The 10,892-nt window shown below is 50.7% G+C and overlaps 1 protein-coding gene across 1 annotated transcript in view; it reads left to right on the forward strand.

The window, feature by feature from the left end:
• LOC107118598 (solute carrier family 22 member 13-like) overlaps positions 1 to 10,892 on the forward strand; it is a 36,379-nt gene that overhangs the window by 19,567 nt on the left and 5,920 nt on the right. The window contains exons 5-8 of the mRNA XM_015420960.1: positions 2,888 to 3,008; positions 6,121 to 6,215; positions 8,391 to 8,605; positions 9,943 to 10,051. Of these exons, the coding sequence (XP_015276446.1) occupies positions 2,888 to 3,008; positions 6,121 to 6,215; positions 8,391 to 8,605; positions 9,943 to 10,051 (540 nt within the window). The remainder of the gene's footprint in view (positions 1 to 2,887; positions 3,009 to 6,120; positions 6,216 to 8,390; positions 8,606 to 9,942; positions 10,052 to 10,892) is intronic.

Here is a 10,892-nt window from a genome sequence, read left to right on the forward strand (position 1 = left end):
ACATAGCAACTTAAAACCACCAATGTCACCCAAATTCCAATTTCATACTGCATTTAATAGCTGCATTTAATAGCTCTCAAATAAAAAACTATTTTTAATCTATTTGTCTTTGCTTTAATTGTCCTATATCTGCTGCCCGAAGGCAGCAGTTCAAACAGGGAATGTTCAGGATGTGACAAGTCCTGCAAAATGTTCTTTGCTTTTTTCAGACATCGAGAACTATACAATTCCTCCACGAATGGGAGAGGGCAGCCAATGATCTTCTGGGCTGTAATAACAACTCTCTGGAGTGCTTTCCTCTCCACAGCCATACAACTGGCAAACCAGGCACAGACACAATATGTTAAAATGCTCTCTATTGAGCAGCGATAGGAGGACATCAATGTTTTCTTACTCAAGTTATTTTTCTTTAAAAGTCTGAGAAAAAAGAGCCTCTGCAGAACCTTCTTCAACAGAGCAATGGTGTTAGCGCTCCAGGTCAAATGTTGCTCCTTCTCCACCAATAACCAGTGGCTGGATGTCCGTTGTATTCCTCCTTACAGTTTATCAGTAGCAAAACCAGTGATGCAAAACAGGTGGATATATATGTTTTAATCTGCTTAAATTTGTACACACCACAGAATTTTAGGTATTATCAACACAGAGTTTTGATGTTTTAAACATCAAGTACTTTAGGGTTGACAGTCTGGTGTACTATGGAATGAGCCTTTTTGTTGGGGGTGGGGGTTCCCCTGATTTCAGGAACCCCAATCCACCCACTGCCCCCAAAGAGCCCCACGGTGTCCAACGTGCCCGGCACAATGATGTCACCCGGAGATGATGTCATTGTGCCAGGCATGTCGTGCAGGCGACACTCTAGCGTTCAGTCAAAAATTCTGACCATAGAGTTTTTGGCCGAATGCTAGAGCATCCCCTACACAATGTGCCTGGCACGATGACATCACTTCCCAAAGACCCCAGGCAGCAGCCAGGAGTCCCCTGCCGGCAGATGGTAGGCACCTGGGAATCCTAAAGTACTTACCTCCCTGGATATGTGGATTATGGGCAACCGTGGTGGTAGCACAAACTGGTGACGTTTGGTCCTACTTTACAAATTAGGTAGACAGTCGCCCACAATGAACAATGCTGTATTTATGCTAGCAGAAATGTGGGGCATGGAGCTAGCCACTTATTTTCCCTATAGAATCCGGAATTTATTTATTCATTTATTTATTATTTCAAATTTCTTTCCCGCCCTCCCTGCGAACGGGCTCAGGGCGGCTCACAATCTTGCTTCAGACAACCAAAACCTATGAGTATGGTTGACAAACCCCCCAGTTTGCCAGGGGTCCCCCATTTTGGGGGGTCCCCTGCCCCCGCCACCAACATCCACAGCCACCCCTCTCCCTTCTCTCTTGAGAGAGAGGGGTGGCTGCCTTTAAGTTCCTGGAGCCTGCGTTTCCTCCCAAGCCCGATCTCCGCTTGAGATCAGGCTGGCAGGGAAATGCCAGCTCCTGCACTTAAAAGGGAAACGTCGGCTCCTTTAAGTGCAGGGAACTGGCGTTTCTGGAGCTCTGGTGCACGGGTGGGCGGGGTGGTGGTGCGGCGGACGTCCCCAATGTGACATCATCACGTCAGGGATGCCCCGCCCCCTACAGGAACACCCCCAAAGTCCCCCGCTGGGGGTGGAAGATGGAATGCAGTTCAGCGTCTTAACCACGAGAGAGACAGGAAGAAGTAATTTGTTTCTTCCTGGATTTTGGCAGACCGCAGTTTGCAGTCGCATCTCAACTGGTAAACTGTGGTTTATAATCCTGGGCTGCAATCCTGGTTTTGTAGGACAAACGCCAAACGTGGTTTTTCAGTTTGGATGGAAGTGCAAGTTATTGTTCGCTGAAAAGCAGGAGGTAAAATTGAAAGTTCCTACCAGGCTCATTCTCCAAGTGCCAAACATAGTTTGTTGTTACAGCTTGTCACAGCTCAGGTGGGGAGTCACCTGACGCTGCCACCACTCTGGTTTTAGGTTCCCTTGAGAAGGCCCAGAGCACCCTCCCAAGACCTTCAGACCTCCCTTATTAGGTCGAATAATAGGCGTAAGGATCAGGGAGAATAAACAACAAATAAGAGGTTTATTTTTATAGGAGGTCAGTCAAATATGTGAAGCAAACAAGACGCAAGAACAATATCAGTAAGGGGGTGAAAAGAAAAGAAACCACATGCCCTAACGCGTCTAAACTTACTGTCCCTAGCTCATTGTCTCAAGTGGGCTGCAGTCTGCTCACCCTTCCTCTTAGGATGAGGGTCTCTTCCCAGCAGCAGCCTTCCTTCTGGCTCTGCCCTCTTGGAAGAAAGAACAGCTCTTCTTCTGTACCGGCTCTTTTTTTATAAGCTCCCTTTCTCTATGATTCGTTAAAATTGGCACCAAAACTTCTCAGGGGCTTCTGGGAGTTGTAGGCCAGGCCTCCTCCCACTGCTACTCAGGCTCCCTGGGCCTGCTAGGCCTTTGATCGCACAGACCAGATCCTGACACAGCTAAATTACACCTTGCCTTTTTCTGTGCAATTGGGCATTTACTGAAATGCCCCTCACAGTTTTATTGGCCCTTAAGGGCTCCTGCCACAATGAACAGCCAACGGATTAACCGAGGGAATGAACCTTCAGTGCTTCATAGGGTTGCCAAGTCTATCTTCGCCGGGAGTGGGGGCTCCCGGCCGGTGACTTGTGCGTGCGCATGCTTTGCGCGTGTGTGTGCACCACACGCACATCACCTGAAAGTGACGGGAGGACGCCAGGCACGCTGGGGGCGGGGCCACGGCCATACAAGGGGCCTCTGGGGCGGGGGTTTTCCCGCCCCCCAGGGGGACTTGGGATCCCTAGTGCTTCATGATATCCCCTCCTTTAATTGCAGGGGCCTCCCCAGTTCTGCCCGATGGCTTCTGACAAGAGGGAAGATAGAGGAAGCCAAAAAAGAGATTCAAAGGGCGGCGTCAATCAACAAACGAAGCATCCCGGAAGAATTACTCAATCAGGTGTCAAAGGCTGGGGTTGTTAATGCTTGTGTCCTGAAAAAGATTTTGGGCAGAGGGGAATATCGTTTTTTGGGGGAGACCTCAGTGGGGTGCCAAGTAGAGTTTTTCAAGGTCTGGGGCACTTTTTCCATGGAAGCTGGCTGGGTGACCTTGGGCCGGTCACATGCTCTCGGCCTAGCCTACCTCGCAGGGTTGTTGTGAGGATAAAACGGAGGTGAGGAGAACAATGTAAGCCACTCTGGATCCCTGTTGGGGAGAAAGGCCGGAAATAAACAATAAGGCAGTAAATAAATAATACATTTAGTTCGGAGGCCTAAGAATGTGCCTGGGTTCAGACCTCCTGCCCCCACACTTACCGACAAGGAGACAGAGGCCTCCAGATTGTGCTAAGGGAACTGTCTAGGGAGGGCCGCGGAAGCTTAGTGTGTAGGGTTGCCAGCCTCCAGGTGATGGCTGGAGTTCTCCCACTAGAAGAAGAAGAGTTGTTTTTTATACCCCGATCTTCACTACCTAAAGGAGTCTCAGAGCAGCTTACAATCTCCTTCCCTTCCTCTCCCCGCAACAGGCACCCTGTGAGGTAGGGTGGGGCTGAGAGAGCTCTTTCGAGGACTGCCCTTGAGAGAACAGCTCTGAGAGAACTTGTGACTGACCCAAGGTCACCCAACTGGCTGCAAGTGGAGGTGTGGGGAATCAAACCCAGTTCTCCCAGATCAGCATACACTGCTCTTAACCACTGCACTACACTGGCACTATTGCAACTGATCTCCAAGCAACAGACAGAGGTCATTTCGGGGGGGAACGTGGGGGAACACAGTTCCCCCGGGTGAGGTGCGAGGGGGGCGGGGCACACAACAAAGCCCCGCCCCCTGCTTCCAGCCGCCCCGCTTCTGGCCCTCGTTCAGCCAGGAGGAGGCAGGAGAAGAGGGAGGGTAAGTTGCTTCCTCCCCGCCTCTCCCCACCCCTGCCTGCCTGGGGCCAGGGAGGGCCTTGGTGGGGCTTCCTCGCACTCCCGCCGGCCTTGCAGGTCCACCGCCGGGCCCCTGATGTCAGGGGGTGTGGCATATGCTAATGAGTTATGCTAATGAGGCCCCCTAGCTATTTTTCTACGAAACGACCGCTGGCAACAGAGATCTGTTGACCTGGAGAAAATGGCTGCTTGGGAAGTTGGGATTCTACGGCAGTATACGCTGTTTAAGTCCCTCCCCTTCTGAAACCTCCCCAAACTCCTCAGTCTCCACCCCCGATTCTCCAGGTGTTTCCTCAACTCAGAGCTGGCAACCCTACATGGCAATGTAATGCCGCAAGGAGCAGCTTCCCAGCTCACCATGACGCCCAGCAGAGGCGTGAGACAACAGGGGTGGTGGAAGAGCAGCAGAACCCGCCACAAGTGCCGGCCCATTCCTCGTCTGTCGTGGAAGCCTGGGAACAGGCTGCAGTGACCTCTGTAGGCCAGCAGGTGCCAGAAGAGTGTTGGCAGAGTGTAGATATGCAGTAAAGCAGGGTGCAAACTGTTTAAATAATAAAGTAGGTTTATTAAGAAGAGAACAAACTTTGTAAGGCAGAAGAGAGAGAATGAGCCATCTGACTGTCTAACTAGCTAGCAGGGAGTCAGTAACGAACTGTTATCAGCAGGAGCAGGAAAGAGCCCATACTGAGCCAATCAGGAGACAGGAAAGAGACTATCTGAAAATAGTAGGAAATCCCTCATCTCACTATGCTAACTAGCTGTCCCCTTTGCTGCCCCCTACAGGATGTTCTTGCCATCTTCTCTATCTCTGCACGATAGACCTTGCATATTCCAACAAAGAGAAGCCTTGTAAGACTTCCCAGGAGGGAGGGGCAGGGGAAATGGGATTAGGGTGGTCAACCTACAGGTGGCAGCTGGAGAGCTCCTGCTATTACAACTGATCTCCAGGTGACAGAAATCAGTTCACCTGGAGAAAATGGCTGCTGTGGAAGGTGAACTCCACAGCATTATACTCCACTGAAATCCTTTGCCTCCCCAAACCCTGCCTTCCCCAGGCTCCATCCGCCAAATCTCCAGGTATTTCCCAACTCAGAGCTGGCAACCCTAAATGGGATCCCAGGCAGGCAGCCGCCCATTGGACCTGGGGCCTGCCACTCCCATAGGCCCAGGATAAGAGGGAGTGGGTGGGGCTGGAGTTGTCCCACCCCCAGGCAGTCCTTTAAAAGGTGCAACCTGGGAGAACCAGGGAGGAAGGGCCAGGTCTCACATTAAACTGCTGTATACTGAATCAGACCCTTGGTCCACGGAAGGAGCCCTGGAGGAGGAGACAGCCCCGGACTCTAGCCCGATGCCTGAGTAATGTTGACCTTGTTCTTTATCATAAAGAGAGAGAGCCAGTTTGGTGTAGTGGTTACGTGTGTGGACTCTGATCTGGGAGAACCGGGTTTGATTCCCCACTCCTCCACTTGCAGCTGCTGGTGTGACTTTGGGTCATTCACAAGTTCTCTCAGAGCTGTTCTCTCAAGAGAAGTTCTTGAAAGAGCTCTCTCAGCCCCACAGGGTGTCTGTTGTGGGGTGGGGAAGGGAAAGGGATCGTAAACCGCTCTGAGACGCTCTGAGAGCCAGTTTGGTGTAGTGGTTATGTGCGCGGACTCTAATCTGGGAGAGCCAGGTTTGATTCCCCACTCCTCCACTCGCACCTGGCTGGATGACCTTGGGCAAGCCGTAGTTCTGATAAGAGCTGTTCTCGAAAAAGAGCAGTTTCTGTCAAGAGCTCTCTCGGCCCTACCCACCTGACAGGGTGTCTGCTGTGCGGAGAGGAAGGGAAAGGAGTTTATAAGCCGCTCTGAGACACCTTTGGGTAGTGAAGGGCGGGGTATAAATCCAACCTCTTCTTCTTCCTTTGGGTAGTGAAGGGTGGGGTATAAATCCAACTTCTTCTTCTTCTTCTTCTTCTTCTTCTTCTTCTCTGCACTACTCATTCTAAGAATGCATTTGCCAATGAGAAATATTCAATAAAGGTATAAGAACAACAATGAAAAATGTGCCAAGGCCAAGAGCATAGATAATGCTATCAGCTGTGTAGTGTGGACTATTCAATTTTAGCTGATGTTTTCTCTCTCTCTTGCTTTGTACATTTCCAAGCTGGCTCCCCCAAAGAAGGGCAGATCTGGAAGTATCTTGGATCTTTTTAAGAAGCCATATCTCAGAAAAATCACTTTGATTGTGGCTTGGCTCTGGTAAGTCTTCTGAAAGTACTAGATCAGTACCAACCAAAAGCACTCCCATATTTTCTATTGGATGAGTTCTCACAGAAGCTATATTCTTATTAGATAGATTCATGAGAATAAGTCTATCATTGGCTTCTAGCCATGGTGACTGAGGGGAACCTCCACATTGAGGCACTAAACCTCTGAATACCAGATCCAGGAGGCAACATCAGGGGAAGGCTTCAACCTCTGTGCCTTGTTGTTGGCTATCCAGAGGAACTGGTTGGCCACTGTGTGAGACAGGAGGCTGGACTAGTTGGATCACTGGTGAAGGCTTGAGGGTTCAAAGAATGACACGACACACAGCTCTGTAGAAATCTGTCTGACCATTGCATGATTTCTCATAATAGCCTCTAACATTCCTTGAACATAGGTACTCTGTAAGCCCATGTCCCGAATTCCCTTGCACAATTCTGTTAAAATGGGGTAAGAGAGGGGTTTGTATTCCACTATATTTTGACCAGCTGCATTTTGGCCAATCACATGAACTGGACAGACAGACATTTCTGAAATCTCTTTAATTTCCTCTAAGGAAGGGTTCTGATTTTTTAGGTGGTCCATAAGAACACTTCATGGAGTGGGGTGTGAAGGTGGATAATGCTTATCTGGCGGATCCACGGGTGCCAGCTTTTGAGGCATCGAGGGTAAAGACTCTAGGGTGTTGGTGTCAAAGGCAGTGGTGCTGCTGAAGGCAGTGGGGGATAAAGAGCAAGAGGCGGTGGGGGCTTAGGTAAAACTAATTGAGCCCCCTGGGAATAAGCAGTGGGGGGCCTCTGCACTGCATGTAAGAGAAGCCAGAGAAGAAACAGGCGCTATAGCTTCGACTGCAAACCTGCACAGATACCAGGAATGTAACACTTCCACGGGAACCCGAGGCTCTGCGTGAAAGGTCTTCCCAATCTTTTTCCAATCCCTATGTTTTAGGGAACCCTCCTCAGGGTACCAAGGGCATTGTTTCTGAATTTCCAAAAGCAGTTGGGTAAGAGACGCAGAAGACACGGACCGGCTGGACTTCTGAGCTAAAAAACTGTAATTCTTTTAAATGTTTCTGCTGCGGCAGTGTTAATTTTCCACCCATGTTCACCAATGACGGGGTCGTAAAACACGATGAGGAGTGCACTCAAGGGGCCTATGCCAGGCGTTGGTGAAAAGGATTCTTTCCTGTAGGGAGGGCTCCCTGGTCAGGCGCCACTTGAAGGCTTGAGGGTTCAAAGAATGACACGACACACAGCTCTGCAGAAATCTGTCTGACCCACCCTGGACCAGCAGTGTTTTATTAGATTACCTTCCCCCTCTCCTCCCCCCTGCCCTCTAAGCTACAAGCATATTCTGAACTAAATAACAGGATGTGAGAGCTCACCGTCTTATCTTTCCCTGACTCTGCCAAGTTTCTCTTCTCATGGTGAGCTCATCGCTCAGCAGATATTTACCTTGTGCACTCTGGTTCCCAGTCTCCCTGCGGGAACATAGAACTCCGGGCATGCCTCACAGAGATTCACTGTCCCCACACACTGGTCCAACCCAGCAAGGTTCTTCTTATGTTCTGATCAGGAGAAGGCCTCGGCCTCTGTGCCCTCTTGTCAGACCTCCAGAGGAAGTGGTTGGCCCCTGTGTGAGACAGGACACTGGACAAAATGGACCACTGGTTCGATCCAGCAGGGCTCTTCTCTTCTTATCAGGGGAAGGCCTCAGCCTCTATGCCCTACTGTTGGCCCTCCAGAGGAACTGGTTGGCCCCTGTGTGAGACAGGATGCTGGACTAGATGGACTATTGGCCTCATCCAGCAGGGCTCTTCTTATATTCCAAGCTGAATTTTCTCACTCACCCCCCACCACCACCACTTTCTACTTCCACGGAATCTCATTGCACTATAGGTTTGCTTGCTTTGGGCTGGGAAATTCCCAGAGATTTGGGGGTGGGATTTGGGGAGAGTGGGATTTTGGGGAGGAGAGGGTGTCTCAGTGTGGTATAATGTCTGTACACTGTATCCTCCAAAGCAGCCATTTTCTCTGGGGGACCTGATCTCTGTAGCCTGGAGACCAGTTGTGATTCCGGGACATCTCCAGGCCCCTCCTGGAGGTTGGTGAGCCAGTATACACACATAAAATGAACCCAGGACCAATGTATATTTTGCTTTCCTCTCAGGTTTGTGGACAGTCTCGTGTACTACGGAATGAGCCTTCATGTTGGGAATTTCGGCCTGGACATCTACACGACCCAGCTTGTGTTTGGAGCCGTCGAAATACCAGCACGTGCCTCCTGCATCTTTCTGCTGGAGTGGATGGGGAGGAAGAAATGCCAGGCTGGTTGGCTTCTCCTGGCAGGAGTCGTATGCATGATCATCCCTGCTGTTCCAAAAAGTACAGTTCTCCTTGCAGAAGGTCCCAGGTGCAATCCAAGCAGCATCTCCAGTTAAAGAGGACCAGGCAGGAGGTGATGGGGAAGACCTCAGCCTGAGACCCTGGAGAGCCGCTGCCAGTCTGAGTAGACAAGACTGACCTTGATGGACCAATTATGTGGATCCAATAGTCATGGATTATTTGAGCCAGTTCGGTGTAGTGGGTAGGAGCGTGGACTCTAATCTGGGAGAACTGGGCTTGATTCCCCACTCCTCCACATGCAGCTGCTGGTGTGACCTTGGGCCAGTCACAAGTTCTTTCAGAGATGTTCTCTCAAGAGCAGTCCTCGAAAGAGCTCTCTCAGCCCCACCCTACCTCACAGGGTGTTTGTCGTGGGGAGGGGAAGGGAAAGGAGATTGTAAGCTGCTCTGAGATTCCTTCGGGTAGTGAAGGGCGGGGTATGAATCCAATCTCCTCCTCCTCCTCTTCTTCGTCTTGATACCCCCTGAGCTCTGACACTTAAGCCACTACATCAAAAAAACTCACCATTTAATGCCCCTACAATAATAATTAATAATTGTTATTGTATGGCATTGTGTGTAGAACAGCCAGGCAATCCTAAGATTGTCTGGCAGCTAGAAGTTCTAGCTCTTTTAGCATTATGCAACATTAGGTGGCAAGCTAGTAAAGGTAAAGATAAAGGTGTCCCTTGCTCGAAAGCCAGTCGAATCCAACTCTAGGGTTGCGGTGCTCATCTCCGTTTCAAAGCCGAAGAGCCAGTGCTGTCCGAAGCCGTTTCCGTGGTCATGTGGCCGGCATGACTAAACACCGAGGCGCACGGAACGCTGTTACCTTCCCACCGAAGTGGTACCTATTATCTACTTGCTATTTCTTGCTTTCGAACTGCTAGGTTGGCAGGAGCTGGAACTAGAGACAGGAGCTCACTCCGTCATGTGGCACCCTCGGGTCTCGAACTGCTGAACTACCGACCTTCCACAGGCTGCAGTTCAGCATCTTAACCACTTGAGCCACCGCAGCTCCTAGGTGGCAAGCTAGACTTGTTTTTAAGGCAAGAGAGGTTTCAGAGGTAGCTTGCCATTGCCTGCCTCTGCGTCACGACCCTCGTATTCTTTGGAGGTCACACTTCCAAACACTAGCCAAGGCCGACCCTGCTTAGCTTCCGAGATCTGATGGAACTGGGCTAGCCTGGGCTGTCCAGTATGCCCGTACAATTCATCAGGTGTACAAATCTTTAAGAACAAAACGTATTGACTTTAAACAATGTAGATCTTTTGTCAGGAGGACGGTGATCTTGGTTTACCTCTGATTTCTTTCCCCCGTGGTCTGTCTTTGCCCAGCCTTTCCCGTCGCCGTGACCGTGCTGGCTGTTATCGGGAAGGCCTCTCTTTCGGCCTCCTTCTCGACCACTTATGTGTTCTCTGCAGAGATATTTCCCACAGTTCTCCGGTGAGGCGCTCTCAGTTTGGCTTCAGTTTGCCTTGAGTTAGAAATTGAGGATGGATGGTGGTGTGTGTGGGGGGAGAGAGGGTAGTTATCCAAAAGCAGGATGGAAACAGCTCCGGACCAGACATGCACAACACTTTAAGCTGTTATTTATTTATTTATTTGGATTTATATCCCGCCCTCCCCGAAGGCTCAGGGCGGCTAACAGAGGCATAATGCCGGATAATAACAATAAAACAGTATAAAATACTAAAAATACAGAATAGACAATTAAATAAGATTCATAAAAGTCATTATGGTGCTCCCCTACTTACTTCCGAATTTTAAAACAAAGATGGTGTTCTCGATAGTATAGCTACACAACAATAGCAGTGCATATCATCACTGCCCTGTCGGTCCCTAGAAACGTCCCGCTCCCTCCGATGGTACCCGCACCAGCGGTAGCAATGTGCAGAAATTATAGGGCGTTGATGGAACAGTGGTGGCGGCGGCTCCTATTCGAAAGCCTGGCGGAAGAGCTCCGTCTTACAGGCCCTGCGGAACTGTACAAGGTCCCGCACAGAGGTCATTTCGGGGGGGATCGCGGTTCCCCCGGGTGAGGTATGGGGGGCGGGGCACATGACGAAGCCCCGCCCCCTGCTTCCGGCGGCCCAACTTCCGGCCCTCATTCAGCCAGGAGGAGGCAGGAGAAGAGGGAGGGTAAGTTGCTTCCTCCCTGCCTCTCCCCACCCCTGCCTGCCTGGGGCCAGGGAGGGCCTTCGCGGGGCTTCCTAGCACTCCCGCCGGCCTTGGAGGTCCACCGCCGGGCCCCTCATGGGGCTCAGCAGTGGAGCTGCAAGGCTGG

The sequence above is a fragment of the Gekko japonicus genome, unplaced genomic scaffold, assembly GCF_001447785.1.
Source record: "Gekko japonicus isolate JY-2015 unplaced genomic scaffold, Gekko_japonicus_V1.1 scaffold3203, whole genome shotgun sequence".
NCBI lineage: Eukaryota > Metazoa > Chordata > Lepidosauria > Squamata > Gekkonidae > Gekko > Gekko japonicus.